The 25,259-nt window shown below is 43.6% G+C and overlaps 1 protein-coding gene across 1 annotated transcript in view; it reads right to left on the bottom strand.

The window, feature by feature from the left end:
- Window positions 1–18,457, bottom strand: part of LOC117443079 (solute carrier family 41 member 2-like) — a gene marked incomplete at its 5' end in the record, with an annotated part of 37,431 nt that extends 18,974 nt beyond the window's left edge. Inside the window, 5 exon segments of the mRNA XM_034079017.1 lie at window positions 414–545; window positions 15,645–15,702; window positions 15,705–15,726; window positions 18,308–18,372; window positions 18,374–18,457. Coding sequence (XP_033934908.1) covers window positions 414–545; window positions 15,645–15,702; window positions 15,705–15,726; window positions 18,308–18,372; window positions 18,374–18,457 — 361 coding nt within the window.
- Window positions 18,458–25,259: the final 6,802 nt, after the last annotated feature.

Raw genomic sequence — 25,259 nt, 5'->3', positions numbered from 1 at the left:
TTTCGGACTATAAGCCGCGACTTTTTCCCCCATTTTTTTTTGTACAGCTAACGGCCACTAGGGAACCTCCTAAATCTATGGATTTTACAGGTAAAATTAACCACCTTTAACTCTACGGGCTCTATGACCGGTCCGCGCCCGCCACCTTTAAGCGGCGGGCTCCAGCAGGAAAAGCTGGAGGCCGGAAAAGAGTGAGACAGGTAGCGCGCCAAAGTAAAAGTGGAACCGAGAGACAGAACGAGAGCAAGACAGACGGACAATTTAGCTGCTGCGGCTCATATGCAGGTGCGCTTTATAGTCCGAAAAGTACGGTACTGTAAAGACCTCACATCTATCATAGTGGAGGTATACTGTTACGCCTAACCAACGTGTGCTTTAATGAAAGCTCAGTATATGGTGTGCACGGTACTGACCTTTTCCCCAGAAGGTGCGGCAGGGGTAGTAGCAGCCCTTGGCCTCTTCAGGAACCTCTCCCGGAGCACAGTGGAAGTGCAGGTGAGTGGAGAACCTGCTGGCCTGGATCGCTACCAGGTTCCCCCCGATTCCTGCAGGAGAGGAGAGGCGATGAGATGTCAGGGTGAGAGCGCAGCAGAGCGTTTAATGTGAAGTCAATGAGGAGAGAGGTGAGTTACGGTGGTTAGTACCCCTTCTCCAGGGGGGATAGAGAAAGGCCGACAACCAACCCTCTGAGGCTGATTATATCTGTCATTTTCTCTCCGTAACACACACACACACACAGAGGATGTCGGTGTGTTGCTTTAGTCACACATTAATATTCCATTGAGGACACTGCATGAAATTGAGTATGCACATTTTAATTGGGTCTTTTCACAGTGGACATTTTGAGATGTAGAAGCAGGATCGTGTCTCGATTTTAACTCTGTGTTTGAAAACTCTTTGAGGGAAACTCTTGCAAAATTGGCTCCCCGAGGACTTGCAAGAGTTTTGACAGTTGAGAGAAACCATTTAGACACGAACAAAAATGCAGAAGTTTAACACATTCCCAGTATTCACATAACATTAGGCGACGGAAGGGAATGGTAGCACACATTTACTTGCTTTTTCTTTGAAGACTTGATGAACAATTTCGTGATATTTGGGTTGAAACCTGGCTAAAAGTGTCAGTTTGATGAAGATGTTCAAACGGTTTTTCAACTTGCTTAATGTTATCGATAAATCGAAGAAAATGCAAGAAACCCAAGAGGTTTTGCACCAGCTATAACAGAACTACGACAACTCTGTGCGTGGGCTCTGAAATGCAACCAATAATTTAGTTTAAAGGTGGGGTAGGTAAGTTTGAGAAACCGGCTCGAGATCGCTAGAATTTGAAAATACACAACCGGAGAAAATCTGCCACTTCCTTACAGAGCCCCTCCTCCAACACACACGAACGCGCACATGACCAATGAGGGCACGAGATAAGTTTGTGCCCCGATGGAAGGCTGACAGGCAGGTAGGCCATCCGATTGGTTGTACTTTTTACAGTATCACGGCTTCCACAGATGACATTTTTTTATGGATTTTTTGTCAAAGCACTTCAGATATTCATTGCTATCGGGATGTTAAGAGCATTCCATGGAATATAACAAAAAGTGTATCTCGAGCCGGTTTCTGAAACTTACCTACCCCACCTTTAAGGGTTTGAATAATGAATACCATGTTAGATGACTTGAAAAATGCAACACCTTCCTATCATCGATGAATCTTGACCTCTCAAATTGTTTTAAAAACTGGCTTCAACCAGTCAGAACCTATAGGAACCATTGCTGTGCTGAAGTTTTTTCTTAAAGTGAAATGGATCACATGTATTCTCCTGGTCAAGCATATACATAATCATAAAAACGTGGTAAGCCATCTGTGGTGACAAGAAAGAAGAAAATGGGGCCGTTTTATATTCACATCCAGCGGCTATCACACCTTCACTTTAACAAGCAACACATCGAATGACTTCCGCCTGTGTGTTTCATCCCGTGAGCCACAGTGTGAGCACGGCAGGAAGGACACATATCAACTACAAACGCTCTGACAGGCGGCCACACAGCGGAGCGGAAGAAAGCAGAGAATGTCTTGTGATAAAGAGACGTTTCTTTCATTCAAAAACCACACAAATAATGTATAATACAAATGGTTCCCGTGTAGTGGGTAAAGGGTGGGAATCACCAGGCTCCCCACGATACGATACTATCGCGATACTTAAGCCACGATACGATAGCATTGCGATATATTGCACATATATATTGATATATATGATTGCATGATATATTGGGTTCCAGTGTCTTTAACATGTGACAACATCCAGCACCAGTCACTTTTACGCTGCTATGGACATTTTTGCACTCTCATATGCACATAGTGCTGCGTACCTGGACTCACGTTCAGGTTCAGGTCCGGACTCAAGTCCAGAGGTTCAGGTTCAGGTCCGGACTTATAAGTCTTGTGTCAAGCTGTGTGAGTAACTAAAGTGAACTTATTGTGAGCTAATTATCAACTTATAATCAACTCAAATTCAAACTCGTCAGGTTTATTGTGCTCCCTTCCAACTTGTGTCTACATTTCTCTACAACGTACAAATGTAAAAAAAAAAACGTTTTGCCACTTAGTCTACAAATGACTTATGACAGCAACTCCAGTGAACTACGACAAAGTTCAAACGTTTATTTCATTTACCAAACTGAAGTAACCAAACAGTCCCTGAGCTGACTGAGCCTAAATCCTAGCCCCGCGGCATTGTGTTCACACGACCCGGGCCGTGACGCCGAAGACCAAACAAAGGAGTTAGCTACACTACCTAATATCCAATATGGCGACCAGCAGCCCACGCAGTCCACTATGTCTAAGCCAATCACATCGCTAGCTTCCCTTGACGTCACACAGATCTCGCGAGCAGTTGCGATATTTTGCGAGACTTTGTGAGTTCAGTATTGGCCGCCATATCAGAAGCCGACACGATGTTTTTCGTCTTCTCTCAGCGCACATTTCTCGATCTATGCAAGGTTTTAGATGGTTTAGAACAAAAAGGAGAATATACATAAGTGCTAGTTTTTTTGCGAGTCCAAGTACCGGTTCCGGTTTTAACTAGACTTGAACCGAAACATTTTTATATATATCCTGCTTACTTGAAGGAAACGGTTATTTTGAGGGTGTTTTTGTAATTATTGAGTGTTCTTGTATTTTAATGTGTGTTTTTTTTTGTATACCTCCGGACTGTGGGAAACAGTATTTCGGTCTTTCTGTGTGGACAAACATATTTTGAGATCGACAATAAAGTTGACTTTGACTTTGATGAATTTGATGGTATCTTTGCCAATAAGCTAATTTTCAATATGAATAGTTTATATAATAAAATATCAATACTTGGCGTCCGTGTATCGATACAATATCGCCACGCAAAGTCGCGATACTATGCTGTATCGATTATTTCCCCCACCCCTAGAAACAGATCTTGTGTTCACGGTTTCTTCCAGTCACTGAAGTGGCCGTGCATTATAAACCACACAGACTTTGTCCCCCTAAACCAGGCCGGCTGCTGTAGTGCGAGTATATTAAATTAGACTCAGCCACCACCTCAGGGTGACGGCCACTTATTTCAATCCATTGTGGCTCTCTGTCCGCCTGGTGACATTTTATTGGTGCGTAACCAGCACTGCCACAGGGCCTGCAAACAGATTTAACTTCACATTAAATTGACGCTCACTGCGCCCCGTCTGTCCGCCTGCTTCACACTCCTGAATCTGAATATGCCACTGATCCAATGTGGCTCTTTAAAAAGGGAAAGTTCAACACAGATTGAGATGTCTGAGTTAAATACGGATTAAGGAAGTTAAAGGCACTGGGAAACAACTAGCCGTGCTCCGTTTATGGTGAAAAAACACAAGAAATAGATCCAAAAGGTTTTTTACATATCTCTCTATATCCAATATCTTTATTTGTACTTATTTGTGGGCTATAACGTGTGTCATGCTATTATTTTAGAGACCCTTTAGAGTGTATTAATGAAGTTTTGAATTTCTGTCACCCTAAAAAAAGTCTAGAAGTCTAGAGTTTTAAGTGATTCATCTGGGAGATTAGTATTTTTGTAGAATTAAATTAACATTCTTTCAAGGCCCAATGTGTAATATTTGCTCAAATGTATTAAAATTAAAAAAGGAGATAACATCATAAACACAACCTGAAGACGATGCTGTGTTGAAGATGTCTTATGCAACAGAGATAAGGAATTAGCATGCTAACGGACTAGCTGTTCTTGTAATAGCACTTCTAGTTATCTGTTTAATAGTTTCTTAATTGAACTCAATTCAAAGTGGCATCAACGAGTAATTAAAAAGCAGCCTCATCACGTCCTCACAGTGGAGGCTGTTTATCCGAAACACGGCAATGCTTTAGTTAGGAACTAGCAGTTAGCTTTAGCTCAGCTGTCTGAAATCTCTTTATTGCATGAAAGGCAAGGTACTTTATATATATATATATACACACAACACCTTTCAATGCAAGGCTAAAGAAAATCCAGACCCAACACATTGGAAATCTGGGGTTTGAATGTGACGTATAGTTTCATTAACATGGCTTTAATTAGAATTATTTGGTACTTGGTTATTTTGACTTGTCTGGCTATTTGTCCTTGATGGCTTGTGGGAGGTTTGGGGGTGTAAAGGGGTGGAGGGTGTTGTTACATCCTCAGCAGGGGGCCGAGGTAAACCGGAGGATGTCTGGGAGCAATCTGGATTATTCAGGTCACTGGATCTGACAAGAGGAATGAGGATGAGGAGGTCTGGAGTGCAGGGGGGGTCAGTGGTGCTTCTCTGGGGGGGGGGGGGGGGGGGGGGGCGCTATGCCTCGAGGGGGGAGACACTGGAACTGTCTGCTTTCTTATCACAACTCGTCTCCTGTCGCCACGTTTAATTTCATTTAGTTCATTTAAAGGTCACCTATAATGCAATATACACTTCTTCATGTCTCTTCTACATCAACACGTGTCCCCTCTTCTTCATGTCTCTTCGACATCAACATGTGTCCCCTCTTCTTCATGTCTCTTCTACATCAACACGTGTCCCCTCTTCTTCATGTCTCTTCTACATCAACATGTGTCCCCTCTTCTTCATGTCTCTTCTACATCAACATGTGTCCCCTCTTCTTCATGTCTCTTCTACATCAACATGTGCCCCCTCTTCTTCATGTCTCTTCTACATCAACATGTGTCCCCTCTTCTTCATGTCTCTTCTACATCAACATGTGTCCCCTCTTCTACATGTCTCTTCTACATCAACATGTGTCCCCTCTTCTTCATGTCTCTTCTACATCAACATGTGTCCCCTCTTCTTCATGTCTCTTCTACATCAACATGTGTCCCCTCTTCTTCATGTCTCTTCTACATCAACATGTGTCCCCTCTTCTTCATGTCTCTTCTACATCAACATGTGTCCCCTCTTCTCCATGTCTCTTCTACATCAACATGTGTCCCCTCTTCTCCATGTCTCTTCTACATCAACATGTGTCCCCTCTGTGGAAAGAGACTCTGAAAGTCTCAGGAACAAAGATTCTCTCTCTTTTTGATCCATTTCTATAAAAACCTGTCTGAAAATGAGCTGATCAGATTTTGGCTACTTTATGATGTCATAACGATTGTCTTGTGTAACCATTAGCCAATCAGTAACAAGGTAACCCCCCCCCCCCACCTTATCACCTGAATCTCCTCCTAGAGCACCATTGAGTTCTTTCTAACCAAATATCTCTCATGGGGCTTTCACACCAACGCGGTTCCACGTCCGGTTCGGAGCTAGAGCCTGAAAAGCACCAGTTTTTCCTGTTCACACCGCAGCGGAGCCGCCTCTTTCAAGCACCAAAAAATGGTAGGTCTAGAAGCAAGAACCGCATACGTCACGCTTACGTCGGAGGGGGGCGAGATTAAGCTAACAGTTAGAGGCGAGTATGGCAAATACAAGTTGTAACAAGCAGTAGCGCTGAGCAAAGTGACTAGAACGCAACCACACACTTTATAAAGTCGGGCAACACTAACCAGGCTTAGTGCGAATCTGTTTATTTGTACCTTACTTTGACCATCCGTTCACTGTCATTGATCTTTGTGGAGAGCAGGCAGACGTTTTGTTTTGTATTATAGCAGCTATCGGATGGGCTGCACAGGTTGCCATGTCCGACTATCACAAGTAGAATCATAATGAAAAATACACCGGTAAAATGTGCCTGTAGAAAACGGTTTATGCCACAATAGGATAGCAACAAGTAGTCAAGTTATAGTCAGATTAGCTTCGGTTGCTATGCTAACATCCCCCATTTTATACCAGAGAAACTTTCATAACAGCGTTGTGATGCCAGACAGCGTCAATTCAGACTGACACACATTCACTTAGGCTAAGGGGAACTGGGGATATGCATCAGCTGCTTGTGTGAGTCGGACAGTGAATACTTTAGAGCGGCCGCTGCAGTGTGAGCTAACCGGGAGCTAACGGGAGAATAAACTCTGTGGAAGAGCAGCACTGCAGCGGTCGGTAAATGCTGCTGAAACACATTAATAAACAATGAACCACGGCACTCTGGAGCAAAGTATAAGGTTGGAGAAGTCGTTATTCAATTTAATCTGGCTTCGTGTGATTAAAAGCAACACGATCATCGACCCGACGCAGTCCCCCATTGTTGTAGCAACGTTGTTGGGGAGAAAATCAGTGAGCGGTGAGGTCATGACGCAGCAGCGGCAGCACCAGTCGGGCTCTGGGCGGTGTGAACAAAACGGGGGCTGAAATGAAGAACCGGTTCCGAACCAGAAAAGCTCTAGCACGGAGCTAGAACGGGAACCGCGTTGGTGTGAAAGGGGCAACAGAGGGGCTCCTTCTTTTCATGTAAAGTAACAGACAGAGAATCAGCACTTTGGAGACAGGGCTGAAACAGAGGGGATTCTGGGTAATGCTGCAATGATCTGTTTGGTGTTTCAGCCAATCAGAGACAGGCTCTGTATATATCTGAGAGAAAAACAGTATGATAGGGGACCTTTAAACCGCTCCAACACCAGGATGTGATGTGAAAACACAATAAAGGGAGACACAAGGACAGAGGTGGAAAAGACAGACTGATACTGGAGGGAGCGACATGTAAAGCAGCCAGACACCTTATCGCTAACACACAACAGAAGGAGAGGAACATATGGCGAGAAGACAAGCAGAGATTAAAGACTCAGTCATGCTGCCGGGGAGAAAACTGCAGAACAAGATGCATAACATATTATCATAAATGCAGGTACAGGAAGTCAGATCAAAGTAGGAAATACGGAGAACAGCTGCCCCATTTCACGTGTTATATATATATATATATATATATATATATATCATCAAACATGCTCACACCAGGCCTTCACACTTTCTGTTCCATCTGCCTTTTCTTTCATTCATCTGTATTATATTACAACAGTGCATTTTAATCAGCTAAATGTCACAAGCAGACCTCCTCTCGGTTTCAATGTAAGATATCAATCGGGGACAGTTTGCTCAGACCTGGGGTTTCTTTGACACATAAAATAGAACACCCTCACCCCGACACAGGTTCTCCGTTTTTCTCTCCGCGGAAAAAACAATTCGAGAATCGTCCTGCATCTCGTTAAGTGTCTCTCATTAATGCCTTTTAATTGAAAGCTTATCTCTTGTCGTGTCGGTGCCAGCGCCTTGGCAACCGTGTCTGAGCCAGTTAGCGGCGTACGATAGAAGCGGAAGAAATAAAGGGAAATGGAAGAGGACCAGTTTTATGAAGTAGGAACAGACGGACTGTGGCTGACTGCCTAAATCAGTCTCATTAAGTAACGTATTTATGCTAATGAGCTTTGGAGCCGCTACTTAGTGAGCTTCAGTTATCGAGGGACTGTTGACTGCGAGAGGAGAAAGAAGCGTCTGCTCAGTCACACCTGGGAGCTGCACGGCACAACACTAATAAGCTCTATGGCATGCCATCCATCTTGTGTATACACACTTAGAGCTCAGCGGGAAGACTCCGAGACTGCATTAATTGCAAAACTGAGAGGGATAAACAAGATGAACAACAGGCAGAGTTATCTGTATCTTCACAGTTTAACAGTTTGTGCGTCCAAATAAAACTATCGCTAAGACGGATTGTCATTAAGAAAGCTTTTAGGTATTTTACACTAAGGCATTCACCAAGATTGCATTTCAGTAGTCTTTGGAACATTCCAGAAAGAAAGTTGGACTCCTTTGTCACTTCCTGACCATCGTGACATCTCTATGTAACATTCTATTGGCTAGCGCTCCAACACAATGTAAGTGTTAGGCTAAGGGGCGGGACATCTCTAAGCAGTTGACCAATCTTAACAAAGCCGGCCAGCTAACCAATCAGAGCAGACTGGGCTCTGATTTCAGACAGAGGGTGAAAAGAGGTGCTGCAGAACAGGCAGTATGAGAAAAATAAAGAGCTTTTTGAACATTAAAGCATGGAGACACTACATACTGATATACACCTGAACATCAGCAGGAGAGGACTCTTTAAAGTAGAGACACTACATACTGATATACACCTGAACATCAGCAGGAGAGGAATCTTTAAAGTAGAGACACTACATACTGATATACACCTGAACATCAGCAGGAGAGGACTCTTTAAACGAGAGACACTACATACTGATATACACCTGAACATCAGCAGGAGAGAACTCTTTAAAGTAGAGACACTACATACTGATATACACCTGAACATCAGCAGGAGAGGACTCTTTAAAGTAGAGACACTACATGCTGATATACACCTGAACATCAGCAGGAGAGGAATCTTTAAAGTAGAGACACTACATACTGATATACACCTGAACATCAGCAGGAGAGGACTCTTTAAAGGAGAGACACTACATACTGATATACACCTGAACATCAGCAGGAGAGAACTCTTTAAAGTAGAGACACTACATACTGATATACACCTGAACATCAGCAGGAGAGGACTCTTTAAAGTAGAGACACTACATACTGATATACACCTGAACATCAGCAGGAGAGGACTCTTTAAAGTAGAGACACTACATACTGATATACACCTGAACATCAGCAGGAGAGGACTCTTTAAAGTAGAGACACTACATACTGATATACAGCTGAACATCAGCAGGAGAGGACTCTTTAAAGTAGAGACACTACATACTGATATACACCTGAACATCAGCAGGAGAGGACTCTTTAAAGTAGAGACACTACATACTGATATACACCTGAACATCAGCTGGAGAGGACTCTTTAAAGTAGAGACACTACATACTGATATACACCTGAACATCAGCAGGAGAGGACTCTTTAAAGTAGAGACACTACACACTGATATACACCTGGACATCAGCAGGAGAGGACTCTTTAAAGTAGAGACACTACATACTGACACACACCTGAACATCAGCAGGAGAGGACTCTTTAAAGTAGAGACACTACATACTGATATACACCTGAACATCAGCAGGAGATGACTCTTTAAAGTAGAGACACTACATACTGATATACACCTGAGCATCAGCAGGAGAGGACTCTTTAAAGTACAGACACTACATACTGATATACACCTGAACATCAGCAGGAGAGGACTCTTTAAAGTCGAGACACTACATACTGATATACACCTGAACATCAGCAGGAGAGGACTCTTTAAAGTAGAGACACTACATACTGATATACACCTGAACATCAGCAGGAGAGGACTCTTTAAAGTAGAGACGCTACATACTGATATACACCTGAACATCAGCAGGAGAGGACTCTTTAAAGTAGAGACACTACATACTGATATACACCTGAACATCAGCAGGAGAGGACTCTTTAAAGTAGAGACACTACATACTGATATACACCTGAACATCAGCTGGAGAGGACTCTTTAAAGTAGAGACACTACATACTGATATACACCTGAACATCAGGAGGAGAGGACTCTTTAAAGTAGAGACACTACATACTGATATACACCTGAACATCAGCAGGAGAGGACTCTTTAAAGTAGAGACACTACATACTGATATACACCTGAACATCAGCAGGAGAGGACTCTTTAAAGTAGAGACACTACACACTGATATACACCTGGACATCAGCAGGAGAGGACTCTTTAAAGTAGAGACACTACATACTGACACACACCTGAACATCAGCAGGAGAGGACTCTTTAAAGTAGAGACACTACATACTGATATACACCTGAACATCAGCAGGAGAGGACTCTTTAAAGTAGAGACACTACATACTGATATACACCTGAGCATCAGCAGGAGAGGACTCTTTAAAGTACAGACACTACATACTGATATACACCTGAACATCAACAGGAGAGGACTCTTTAAAAGTAGAGACACTACATACTGATATACACCTGAACATCAGCAGGAGAGGACTCTTTAAAGTAGAGACACTACATACTGATATACACCTGAACATCAGCAGGAGAGGACTCTTTAAAGTAGAGAGACACTAAACCCTTCATTTCTTGTCTTCTTCAATTCAAATCCTTTATTTCCATAATAGCCAACAATGTAACCAGAACTTCTGGGTCCGCCAAAACGATGTTTCTGTAGACGTATTCTGGGGCGCCATAGACGTGAAGATAACCCGATGATCATGGTAAGTCGAGTCATTTTGGCTTCATGGCCAGTGAGCGACTTCAAAATGAATGAATGGGGGCTCTGTCTCCAATTCTGAATTCACTTCCCTCCATACATCTGAGATTGAGACACTGTTTGACTGCAGGAACAACGAGGGTGCTTTTAGCCGGGGGGTTTGTGGGAGGCATCGCAAAGGATTCATTACAGCACTGCGCTAAAACCACAGCTGAATGATTACTATAACATAATACCACCTAATGGTTTTGATAGTCAACCGTTCTATATATTTCCACTTCTAGAAACAGATTGAATAACATTTCTGATCTAAGTTTGCGTTGAATGTTAACTTTAATGAATGAGTCTCTTATTTAACAACACAGCTTAAAGTTCTATATCTCTTCCTGGGAAATTAAATCGTAACTTCCCGTGAGTCCCAGCAGCCATGGAAATGCTGGAAAAAACTGCTTTTTCAGAGCAGACACGAACCACTGGTGTTCATAATGATGTGTTTTAAGTAGGGATGTAACGATATATCGAATATCGCGGTAAATAGATGTCTCAATACCGTCGTTAGACTGACAAAATTTACCGCGATTTCAAAAAATAATGTTTTATTTACCGTACTTTTCGGACTATAAGCCGGGACTTTTTTCCCCATTTTTTTTGTACCGCTAACGGCCACTAGGGAACCTCCTAAATCTATGGATTTTACAGGTAAAATTAACCACCTTTAACTCTATGGGCTCTAGGACCGGTCCGCGCCCGCCACCTTTAAGCGGCGGGCTCCAGCAGGAAAAGCTGGAGGCCGGAAAAGAGCGAGACAGGTAGCGCGCCAAAGTAAAAGTGGAACCGAGAGACAGAACGAGAGCAAGACAGACGGACAATTTAGCTGCTGCGGCTTATATGCAGGTGCGCTTTATAGTCCGAAAAGTACGGTATTTATTTTATTTATATATATATATTTTAAAACCTTTATTCAACCAGATGGTCCCATTGAGATCATCAATCTCTTTTTCAATGGAGACCTGTCCAACATGGCAGCAAGTAGGTTACAACATGAACATAAAACAACAGATAACACAAAAGGACCTCGTATTTACAGGGCTACATGTACCTAGAGACATGGACAAGTACCAACAGTATATTTATATCTCTGTCAATAAGCCTCACCTTCTTGGCAACAACTGTATTGTTTTTGAAGTGGTGGAGAGACAATGCACAGTTTGACCCACTGCTGTCACTCATGGCCAAAGCATATCTCTGTCCCAGCAACATCAGTACCAAGCAAGAGAGTTCTTTCCACAGCAGGGGATTTTGCAAACACCCAAACATCCCAGCTTCTACCTGGACATGTGGACATGCTCGTATTCCTAAAAGATAACCTTGATGACGCGAGTGAGAGAGATAGAGTTGAGTTACTTGAAAAACTAAAGTGAAACTTGATTTATTCTATTGCAGGGTCTGATTATTATATTGTTGACACTTTAAAATACTACTATCCGACTAAAAGGCTGTACAAATCAGATTTATTTTTATTTTTTAAACGTACCGTGAGTTTTTGGTATCGTTACATCCCTAGTTTTAAGTTATTTTGGATCATGCAGGATGTCACCACCTGCTTTAATCGAGCATCTGTAGACACGTGTCAGGCATTTTGTCTTATGTGCATCCACAGTGTTCAGGCTGAGGGAGGAGAGAGTGCTACTATTCAGTGCCGCTCATTTCCCTCCTCACACACTTCGACAGATGGTCTGGAGGTTTACTCGGGGTGGAAGAAGGCAAGAAATAGAATTGCAAATAGCTTCGCTCAAATTATTCTAAACCGGTGGAGCTCATTCCAGACACATTCCTAAACCCTTCATTTAACCACGTTCAGAGTCTGCAGACATGTGAGGGTTTACTCAGGTTGCACTACGCCCCCTTGTGGCTGCTTGTGGTAAACATGTTCACGTGTATAAGGTACTGTATGTAGACATAAACAAGTATGGACAATTTAAAACTCAGACATGAGGATGGTGCTCAAGGAAAGGTCAGGGGATCAGAGTTTTTACAATTGTCTGTTAAGTCCATGTTATGGATGTCTGACCTATGGCATGGTAATACATCCAATAATTGATTAAGTCCATTTATGGTCAAGAAACTATTTAAATCTTTAGGACTAGCAATCATGGACGTCTGTAAGTAAAGTCATGGCAATCTTTCCAATAATTGGCTAGAAAAATAATCTGATTGAATTGACAGTGTTGGACCAAGAGAACAATCCCCATCCCTCCAGCCACACCCAGAGGTGGAAGAAGTACTCAGGTCCTACTTAACCAAAAGTAAGAACGTGTTAGCACCCAAATATACTTCAATTACCAACACTGAAATGACTCCTTTCTGAAAAATATGTGATACCACGGGATTATAATTGTGATATATTAATTTAAATCATTTTAATTTTGCAGCTAGTAAAGATGGAACTCACCTTCATGAGTTTACACTGCCAGGTATCTATTGATATATAGATACACATTATATGAACCTGCAAAGTAACTACTAACTAAAGCTACACAAATAAATGTAGTCGAGTACAAAGTACAATATTAGCCTCCAAAATGTAGCGGTTAATGTAGCATGAAATGTAAAATACACAAACCACAACATTGTACTTGAATAAATGAACTTTCCACCACTGGATAAACCCTTAGTGTCGCCATCATGGCAACAAGATTGACTTTCAATGATAAAAAATGTCCAAATCATTTAAAACAAAGTTGAAATTCTCAAAGAAAATCAACCAGGGTAATTCCAGGTGTTTTGTACCCTGTTCTGACGCTTTGTTGTAATCCGTCATTGTGAGAGCAAGTTGCTTTGGGTCGTGGAACATGCATGTACTCCGGTATGGTATGGAGGGCAAGGACAACTTAAGTTACACACACACACACACACACACACACACACACACACACACACACACAACACACACACACACACACACACACACACACACACAACACACACACACACACACACACACCACACACACACACACACACACACACACACACACACAACACACACACACACACACACACACACAACACACACACACACACACACACACACACACACACCCACACACACACAACACACACACACACACCCACACACACAACACACACACACACACCACACACACTTCAACCCCAATCCTGAAGGGTAAATGGTGGGTGCGTGGATCACTGAACACAATCTGTGTCCTGCTCTCACACAGAGGGGAAGTACAGGGTGTTGGATTAGAGCCACATAAGCTTAGAGGTTTCATTACATATGTATATCTCTTATTCCACTTCCCCCGTGGATTTAGGAAGCCATTTTAAATCAACCCTATGGTCCGGATTCTCTTTGTCTGTTGGCGCCCCGGGGGTGAGCAAGAGACACCTTAAAAAGTCCCCTATTTATACTGTTTTTCATCAGGTCTCAGATATATACAGAGCCTGTCTCTGATTGGCTGAAACACCAAACAAATCATTGCAGCATTACCCATAATCCCCTCTGTTTCTGCCCTGTTTCCAAAGTGCTGATTCTCTGTCTGTTACTTTAGATGAAGGTAAGGAGCCCCTCCCCACGCCCCTCTGAGAGACATTTGGTTAGAAAGAACTCAATGGAGCTCTAGAGGAGATTCAGGTGATAAGGGGGGGGGGGGGGGGTTACCTTGGTTGCTGATTGGCTAATGGCTACACAAGACAACACATCGTTATGACATCATAAAGTGGGCAAAATCTGATCAGCTCATTTTCAGGTTTTTATAGAAATGGATCAAAAAGAGAGAGAATCTTTGTTCCTGAAACTTTCAGAGTCTCTTTCCACAGAGGGGACACATGTTGATGTAGAAGAGACATGAAGAAGAGGGGACACATGTTGATGTAGAAGAGACATGAAGAAGAGGGGACACATGTTGATGTAGAAGACATGAAGAAGAGGGGACACATGTTGATGTAGAAGAGACATGAAGAAGAGGGGACACATGTTGATGTAGAAGAGACATGAAGAAGAGGGGACACATTGTTGATGTAGAAGAGACATGAAGAAGGGGACACATGTTGATGCAGAAGAGACATGAAGAAGAGGGGACACATGTTGATGTAGAAGAGACATGAGACATGAAGAAGAGGGGACACATGTTGATGTAGAAGAGACATGAAGAAGAGGGGACACATGTTGATGTAGAAGAGACATGAAGAAGAGGGGACACATGTTGATGTAGAAGAGACATGAAGAAGAGGGGACACATGTTGATGTAGAAGAGACATGGAGAAGAGGGGACACATGTTGATGTAGAAGAGACATGAAGAAGAGGGGACACATGTTGATGTAGAAGAGACATGGAGAAGAGGGGACACATGTTGATGTAGAAGAGACATGAAGAAGAGGGGACACATGTTGATGTAGAAGAGACATGAAGAAGAGGGGACACATGTTGATGTAGAAGAGACATGGAGAAGAGGGGACACATGTTGATGTAGAAGAGACATGAAGAAGAGGGGACACATGTTGATGTAGAAGAGACATGGAAGAGGGACACATGTTGATGTAGAAGAGACATGAAAAAGGGGACACATGTTGATGTAGAAGAGACATGGAGAAGAGGGGACACATGTTGATGTAGAAGAGACATGAAGAAGAGGGGACACATGTTGATGTAGAGAGACATGAAGAAGAGGGGACACATGTTGATGTAGAAGAGACATGAAGAAGAGGGGACACATGTTGATGTAGAAGAGACATGAAGAAGAGGGGACACATGTTGATGTAGAAGAGACATGAAGAAGAGGGGACACATGTTGATGTAGAAGAGACATGAAGAAGAGGGGACACGTGTTGATGTAGGAGACATGAAGAAGAGGGGACACGTGTTGATGTAGAAGAGACATGAAGAGGGGACACATGTTGATGTAGGAGAGACATGAAGAAGGGGACACATGTTGATGTAGAAGAGACATGACGATGTGGATTTTGCATAATAGGGGACCTTTAAGCCAATCACAGCAGAGGAAAAGCACAACGGTTTTGAGACTCACCGTTGATAACCGGGGTGTAAACCACGATGCCAGCCAGATTTGGGTCGGACACCGTTTTGTGTCCAGGATCAGCCCTCCGATGCTGCAGAACACAACAGAGTTAAATCATTAGCTGGTGACAATCATTAAAGCGGTTTGAAAACAACAGCCATTGCTCAGACGTACAAGCTGCAGCAGTGTGGCATAGATGCTGAGGGAAGAACTGCAATGTGTCTATTGGTTAATTTTCAATTATTTACAATGTTTTTAGAATACATAAGATTATTTGCTTTATTCATCCCAAATTGGAAAATTGCTTCGTCACAGCAGCAAAAGTGAACACACATGAATTACAAATATCATAAAATTAAAGGTGGGTAGGTAAGGATGGAGAAACCAGCTCGAGTGCGCTAGAATTTGAAAGTACGCAGCCGGAAAAAATCTGCCCCTTCCTCACAGAGCCCCGCCTCCAACACACGAACGCGCACATGACCAATGAGGGCACGAGATAAGTCTGTGCCCAGATGGAAGGCCGACAGGCAGGTAGGCCATCCAGTTTATTTTAGCCGGGCCGGCTCAGATGATTGGTCGTGCTTTTTAAAGTGCCACGGCTTCCACAGAAGATATTTTTTAATGTATTTATTGTCAAAGCATTTAATATATTTATTGCTATCGCGATGTTAAGCATTCCATGGAATATAACAAGTGTTTCTGAAGTGAATTACCTACCCCCCCACCTTAAGATAAACAGTAAATGTATAAATATCAAGTATTATTTATTTATTAATCTACTTTTTTTTTACGTGATGGAGCATGGGGGACTTTTTCTTTATTAAAGATTCGTGTGTTGAAAACGTTTGTCACAATGGATTCCTGGTCAAAACCAAATCTACAAATAATTAAGCTGAAGCTCTTGAGTTTCACTTGATGTAAGCTTATGTCGTCTACAAATATATCTCTATTGTTGTACTTAAAGGTGGGGTAGGTAAGTTTGAGAAACCGGCTCGAGATACACTTGTTGTTATATTCCATGGAATGCTCTTAACATCCCGATAGCAATGAATATCTGAAGTGTCATCTGTGGAAGCCGTGTCGCTGTAAAAAGCTCGACCAATCATCTGAGCCGGCCCGGCTAAAGTAACTGGATGGCCTGTCAGCCTGTCAGCCTTCCATCCTGGGGCACAAACTTTCTCGTGGCCCTCATTGGTCATGTGCGCGTTCGCTGTGTGTTGGAGGCGGGCTCTGTGAGGAAGTGGCAGATTTTCTCCCGGCCGTGTATTTTCAAATTCCCTGCGATCTCCAGCTGCTTTCCTCAAACTTACCTACCCCACCTTTAATAATAATAATAATGACAGTTATAACCAAAAAACTCAGGACGCTCTGACAGAGAATAACACAACGGTTGCCTCTTGTAAGCTATGCACACACTTCAGAGAGGTTCTAATGGTCACTTTCGATATAAAAGATGGAGAAAGGTGGGCATCATCCACACTTGAGTGTTCAGAGGCAAACAATTCCTTCGCACTGCTGGCAGGCTGAAGCTTTCCCAGGGATTGCTGGCAAAATTCTGTTTTGGGGATGAGTCATCAAGCAAACCAGACACTTGGAGCTTGCAGAATAGCTGTCTTTCCCCTTGAGAGACAGCACGCACGCACGCACGCACGCACCACACACACACAGCACACAGCACACACACACACACACACACACAGCACAACACACACCACACACACACACACACACACACACACACACACCACACACCACACAGCACACACACACACACACACAACACACACACACACACACACCACACACACACACACACACACGACACACACACACACACACACACACACAACACAACACACACACACACACACAACACACACACATCACACACACACACACACGCGTTTTCCTGCTAGGATTTTTTCTCGCGGTCAAATGTCCGGGCAGTAATTTATTTATACCGGACTAATTTGAAACTTACCGGTCATATTTCAATAATAATAAGAGTTGTGTAGCAGAGTTTCCGGTAGCATGTAATGTACGGACCTCTGAGCAGATATGCTTCATTTTAAACTCAGTTCACGGGCTCATTTTTATATTGCTTCAGTTTATAATCGTAACAGATCGAAAAAATTCAGATTCATTTTTCAATAAATGATTCCACAAACAACAAACATCATAATTATTACATTCAAACAAACTACTTGCAGTAGATAACGTACATTATTCAGAAGTTTACATCAACTTTGAATAATAACACGGGAGAAACGGATCCTCTCTCCCTCCCTCTCTCTCTCCTGACAGCCCGTCAGTTTCTCATGCAGCTCGCTAAACAGAGGGCGGGGCTTCAGGTGATCCTGCAGAGCTGCTTGTCTCGGTCAGACTCAGCAGCTGATCTGATCTCTCTCTCGCTCCGGTTACACTTCACTCGCGTTTATGTCCATATCGCTCAGACCCAGCTCTCCTGATCGGCCTTTATAGAGAGCACCGATCAAACTATTAAGAGTGAATATCGGCCGATAATGACCGGCGGCCGATCGATCGGAGCCTCCCTAATTATTACCAGACATTTTGACCGTCAGGTTTTGAATTTACCGGTTTTTAATAAATTTTACCAGCTAAAAACCGGTTATTACCGGCTAACGGAAACCCTGACACACACACACACACACCTGCTAATGACCATGGCAGTGATGACTGGCTCCCATCCGGAGTACAGCAGGGTGCGGCTGGCCGGTGTTTGGAGGAGATGGACCCATCCACAGAGGAGTCAGGCACATGAAGAAGGCGCAGACCAGCGACGACACATACGGGGTACGTATCTGTGGAAGAGGAGGGAGGATATAAACGACTTGGTCTTGATTTATTTATTTCCTTTTTAAGTGTTGAGCTTGGAGCCCATCCAAGCATGTGCAGTAGGGAATTGGTAGGGGAGAAGGCATCATTGTGTTAATGTTCACAAAATCTATTATCAGGGTGTATGCAGGAATCCTGAAGTCACATGCCAGACCTCTTTAAGACCCTTTCCATACATTTTTAGACCCTCATCGCCACTTGGAGATGTTAACCAGTTACCTTGGCGACACCTTTATCCCTCACATTGACTATATACAGTATTGATTGTCCCTACTCTCTTCTCTTCCAACCATTTGGACGCAGACTTTGCATTTCCCCTAACGATGTTGCTTGCAACCGGCGTAAACGGAGCTTCGCGCGCTATCAAGCAGTGAGCGTGCGATGTCCTGCTCAGATGACCTCACACCCAACGGGATGCCATCAATAAACTACAGAATCACACACACACACCTACGCCATGACTACATTCAGGCAGACTGTGGAACACAACCTCTCTGGACCATTTATAACACTTATTGAAAAAACAAGCTACAAAATGTAATACCTTGGAAAAAGAGGCCAGTTTAATACTTTTCGCTAAATTTAATTATCAACTTTTAATACTTTATTAAAACCCCCTGAGTGTGTACAACATAAGAACGCTCTCTGTCCTTAGACCTTGAAAAGAAGGAAGAAAGAAAGAAAGAAACCCCAGAAATAAATTAGGAAAAAGTTCCCGACAAAATTGACATTGACAGCAATCAGACATTCATAGTTAGCATTCACAAGAAAAAGCTGTCTGCCACACTCGAATGAATTTCTTCCACGGGGTTAAAGTGTTTACACGACCTCTGACACCCTGCATCGAGTGTCCTTCCTACGGCCGGGAATAAACCAATAGATGACAATTGATATTCCTGTCCATCTCTGGAGGAATACGCTGAGCTCAAAGGATCTGCCAGGAAACAGAACGGAGCCGCTGCCAACTCCCTCCCCGAGCTGAGCAACTGAGAGACGCTTGTTAATGCAAGGGGAAGAAGTGACGGTGGTGATAAGTAACGCTAGCCTGCATGCTTCAAGACACAAGGGCATCCCATTCATACTTATATACAGGCAATATAAGATGAGTTTAAATAGTTTAATCATACTTAAGTTAAGTGAACTGGCACAGGCCCCTGATTTAAAGCTCACCTATCATGTTATTTTCAGGCAATAGCGTAGGTCTCAGATATATACAAATATATATAAAACATGTCTATGAAGTGTTTTGCGCAAAATACCAAACAGATCACCCGTTCTAGCCATGCCTCACATCCCTCTATTTCACTTCCTGTTTCAAAAGTGCTGATTTGGGGATAAAGCTTTAAAAAATAATAAGAATTGATATAAAAAAGGAGGGGTCTGAGCTCATGCGGGATCCCGGCAGCTACTGTCTAAACTAAATGCTGCCGTGATGAACGCCATATTCATGGATTATCAGGATCTGATAAACAGTCTGGAGCTCAAAGGCTTTCTCTCTTGCCGGTTATACCAACAAGGTGAGTTCCTTTCTACTTCCTGCTTCTTCACACACATGCTCTCCAGCACAGGTTAGCTCTGAGTGTTAGCGATGCTAATGTAAACACCGACCGTATTACGTCCAAAACCAGTCGGGCATTGTTTCTGATAGCACATTTCTGATTGGGCCGTGGGTCCACCATTTCAGATATGACGTCATATCTGGACGCAAATCTGGCTCAGCTCCGTTGTTCCCCGTTTTTTAGAGATTTGGGTACGGAGGAAAGAGATAGAGGGTTTTATTTTCTGCACGGACGTGAGTTCCCCGACCACACGCGGGGAACATGTGATTGAATAAAAGACATCAAAAGTGCATTTTGCATTGATAGGTCCCCTTTAAAGTAAAGAAATGGTGGCAGGGTTTGTGATATCAGCAAATAACTAATCATTGTCCAAATAATCAATACATTATTATATAATTATGAATCTAGTGACTTACATCCCTAATTCTCAGGACGGATTTTGGTAAGTAACATCCAATTGCTAGGCTTTAGGCTAATCTAATCAATATTGTAATAATATTATAATTTAAAGGTCCCATGTCATGCGTTTCCGGTTATCACCCGTCCCCTTGTGTGTTCTGAAGGTTGTTCTGCATGTAGACGGTCTGCAGAGTCACAAACCCTCAAAGTGCACTCTGTAGCGAGTAAAGCTCTAACTCAGAGAAGACCTGTCTGCTGCCCCAGAACGCCTCGTTGCACATTTCTCTTTCTCCATTTGTTTCTTCCGGGAACCAAGTGACGTCATGCAGTGGGGAGACCTTGAGCGTACATGTTCAACTAGCAGGGAGTCCCATTGACTTGCATAGAGCTCCCTGGTTGGTAATAGACGAGTTGGGATGGTGGAGAAATGCTCTCCGCAGACCCGTTCTCACAGCGTTATAAACCCTTTTCTTTCTCAATATCAAGCCACACTTATTGTTTTTACTTCGGCTGCGGGGAGTACGCTTATCCGGTCTACATGTGATTTGTAGACTTGGAGAAGGCGTATGACCGGGTTCCCAGGGAGTTACTGTGGGAGGTGCTGCGGGAGTATGGGGTGAGGGGGTCTCTACTCAGGGCCATCCAATCTCTGTACTCCCAAAGCGAGAGCTGTGTCCGGGTCCTCGGCAGTAAGTCGGACCCTTTTCCGGTGAGGGTTGGCCTCCGCCAGGGCTGCGCTTTGTCACCAATCCTGTTTGTAATATACATGGATCGGATTTCGAGGCGTAGTCGTGGGGGGGGGTCTGCAGTTCGGTGGACTAAGGATTGCACCATTGCTTTTTGCAGATGATGTGGTTCTGATGGCTTCATCGGTCTGCGACCTTCAGCACTCACTGGATCGGTTCGCAACCGAGTGTGAAGCGGCTGGGATGAGGATCAGCACCTCCACATCTGAGGCCATGGTCCTCAGCAGGAAACCGATGGACTGTCCACTCCAAGTAGGGAATGAGTCCTTACCCCAAGTGAAGGAGTTCAAGTATCTCGGGTCTTGTTCGTCGAGTGAGGGGAACAATGGGCGTGAGATGGGGCCGGAGAATCGGAGCAGCCGGGGAGCGGTACTGCAGTCCTCGCTTATACGCACCGTTGGTGACGAAAATGGAGCTGAGCCAGAAGGGCAAAGCGCTCTGTCTACCGGGCCATGTCCGTTCCTACCCTCCACCTATGGTCATGAAGGATGGGTCATGACCGAAATGAACGAGATCGGCGGATACAAAGCGGCCGGATGGGTTTCTTCTCCGCAGGGTGGCTGGCGTCTCCCTTATGGATAGAGTGAGAAGTTCGGGTCATCAGGGATGGACTCGAGTTTGAAAGGAGCCAGTTGAGGTGGTTCGGGCTGCACCTAGTTTAGGAGGCCACCTGGGCGGCCTCCCTAGGGAGGTGTTCCAGGCACGTCCAGCTGGGAAGAGACCAAGGGGTAGACCTAGGACCAGGTGGAGGGATTACATCTCTTCGCTGGCCTGGGAGCGCCTTGGGACCCCCCAGTCAGAGCTGCTTGATGAGGGGAAAGAAAGTGTGGGGCTCTCTGCTGGAACTGCTACCCCCGCGACCCGACCACGGATAAGCGGGAGAAGATGGATGGACTTCGGCTGCGAGTGTTTGTGTGTGCTCAGGATGAAAATTGATATTTTAGGGCTGTTGACAGTATTTTCTGATTTATGGAGTGATACAAAGAGATATCCAAAATCCCTTCTGTAAAAACTTCCGATTCTAATATGACTACAAATGAAACAAGAATTTAGAACCAGACTTTATCCGATGGTCAGAATTGTGTTCCTGAAATGTATTAAAATATGCGCATATTTAATGAGATTATGGCAGGGGTGGGTGCAGTGCCCCTACAAATAGAATCCAATTATGTGGGAAGCACTGGATAATAATAAATAATGGGAACCCTATGGGTCTACATCAGGCATTCACCTCAGCCCAGAAATGGCCCGGTGTTGCCACGTCGACAGCAGCTTTGTCCCCGTTTCTCGGTGTCTCCGTCTCATTTGCTTTTATCTATTGTTGAGCCCTCTGACTGAAGCACTCTGAAACAGCAGTGTTTGTTAAAAGCATGTATATAATAAACCTGCCGGGGCTCGTGCAGCTCCTGCGTCTCCACTCAGCTTGAAGCATTAAGACTGTCGGAGCCATGATGTCCAGATGATTTATGGTGAACATTTAATAAGGTTTCTGATTGTTTGTATTCTTGGCACTGGGTCTTAGTTTATGATACAGGTACTTATTATTTTGTGATCCCTTATAGGTGGGGTTACATGGTAATGGCACTAATAAATATAATCACATTTCCACCTGGTGTGTGTGTGGAAGAGAGGGTGAGAGGTCGCTGTATTTGATGTTGACCTTTCACAGCTGGAATAATCTGGAAAATATATATTTGTGCATCTTATAGAAAGTTATTCCGTTTTATTAAAGAATACGACTTTGTTCAACGCATTTTTGGATCCCCATTCCTTTGATAAGACAAAGGCACCTCAGCGACTTTGTTTCTTCCTGATGTCGCGACAAAGTTCTTATCTACATAGATAATCATGAGATTTAAATTCTGTGTATCCGACAGTTAGTTAGTTAGTTCTGACTCAGCAGGAAAGTGTTGGCTGGGTTGAAGGACACCAGAACCAGTGTCCTGAGAGTGACACACAGCCACTGAGGAAATAGGAAATCCTCAGTGTGTGTAGTACATTTAGCTAACGGCGCTGAATTGCTTCTCTCATTGTGGTGAACATCTGGGTCGTACACTTATAGCAGACGGGCTTATTTATTCTGAGAGTCTTTGCGGAGGATGGATGAATGAGGTGATACAAGGTGGGTCTGGGTGTGTGAGATGCATCTAACGTTAGGAATGTGAAGTGAGAGGAGAAGAGACGGTCTGTTCTGTTCACAGGAGTGAGGCGCTGCTAGAGAGTGAGGCGGGGGGGACCTCTGCAGGCCGACTGAGGGAAGAGCCTCCCTGCAAGGCAAAGCTCTGGGATCACGAATGCCTTTTTTAAATGAGAGAAGACGGACCTGATGCAGCTGTACCCAAGAATAAAGGACTGCACGAAATAAAAACTATTAAATCTGTGTCTGTGTCTTTGTATATACGATCAGTACAGACCATCGTCTCATTTGTATGCATATATTTTTCTTTCCACTTCTAAATGACAAATATTTATGCATTTGCTTATGCATTGTTGAAACGCAATAAAAATATTTTTGATCAGAAATCTGTGTCAAACCAACTATTGACAAACTTTCTGCTCAAAAAACCCAAAATGAAGTTAAAAGCTTCACATACAGTGGGGCAAAAAAGTATTTAGTCAGCCACCAATTGTGCAAGTTATCCCACTTAAAAAGATGAGAGAGGCCTGTAATTTTCATCCTAGGTACACTTCAACTATGAGAGACAAAATGGGGGGAAAGAATCCAGGAAATCACATTGTAGGATTTTTAATGAATGAATTGGTCAATTCCTCGGTAAAATAAGTATTTGGTCACCTACAAACAAAAAAGATGTCTGGCTCTCACAGACCTGTAACTTCTTCTTTAAGAGCCTCCTCTGTCCTTCACTTGTTAACTGTATTAATGGCACCTGTTTGAACTCGTTATCAGTATAAAAGACACCTGTCCACAACCTGAAACAGTCACACTCCAAACTCCACTATGGCCAAGACCAAAGAGCTGTCAAAGGACACCAGAAACAAAATGGTAGACCTGCACCAGGCTGGAAGACTGCATCTGCAATAGGTAAGCAGCTTGGTGTGAAGAAATCAACTGTGGGAGCAATTATTAGAAAGACATACAAGACCACTGATAATCTCCCTCGATCTGGGGCTCCACGCAAGATCTCACCCCGTGGGGTCAAAAGATCACAAGAACGGTGAGCAAACATCCCAGAACCACACGGGGGACCTAGTCAATGACCTGCAGAGAGCTGGGACCAAAAACAAAGGCTACCATCAGTAACACACTACGCCGCCGGGACTCAAACCCTGCAGTGCCAGACGTGTCCCCCTGCTTAACCAGTACATGTCCAGGCCCGTCTGAAGTTTGCTAGAGAGCATTTAGATGATCCAGAAGAGGATTGGGAGAATGTCATATGGTCAGATGAAACCAAAATAGAACTTTTTGGTAAAAACTCAACTAGACGTGTTTGGAGGAGAAAGAATGCTGAGTTGCATCCAAAGAACACCATGCCTACTGTGAAACATGGGGTGGAAACATCATGCTTTGGGGCTTTCTGCAAAGGGACCAGGACGACTGATCCGTGTAAAGGAAAGAATTAATGGGGCCATGTATCGTGAGATTTTGAGTGACAACCTCCTTCCATCAGCAAGGGCATTGAAGATGAACGTGGCTGGGTCTTTCAGCATGACAATGATCCCAAACACACCGCCCGGGCAACGAAGGAGTGGCTTCGTAAGAAGCATTTCAAGGTCCTGGAGTGGCCTAGCCAGTCTCCAGATCTCAACCCCATAGAAAATCTTTGGAGTTAGTTGAAAGTCCGTGTTGCCCAGCGACAGCCCCAAAACATCACTGCTCTAGAGGAGATCTGCATGGAGGAATGGGCCAAAATACCAGCAACAGTGAAAACCTTGTGAAGACTTACAGAAAACGTTTGACCTCTGTCATTGCCAACAAAGGGTATATAACAAAGTATTGAGATGAACTTTTGTTATTGACCAAATACTTATTTTCCACCATAATTTGCAAATACATTCTTTCAAAATCAGACAATGCGATTTTCTGATTTCTTTTTTCCTAATTT

The sequence above is a fragment of the Pseudochaenichthys georgianus genome, unplaced genomic scaffold (assembly GCF_902827115.2).
Source record: "Pseudochaenichthys georgianus unplaced genomic scaffold, fPseGeo1.2 scaffold_532_arrow_ctg1, whole genome shotgun sequence".
In the NCBI taxonomy this organism is placed as follows: domain Eukaryota; kingdom Metazoa; phylum Chordata; class Actinopteri; order Perciformes; family Channichthyidae; genus Pseudochaenichthys; species Pseudochaenichthys georgianus.
This window is presented reverse-complemented; position numbering and strand designations above follow the sequence as displayed.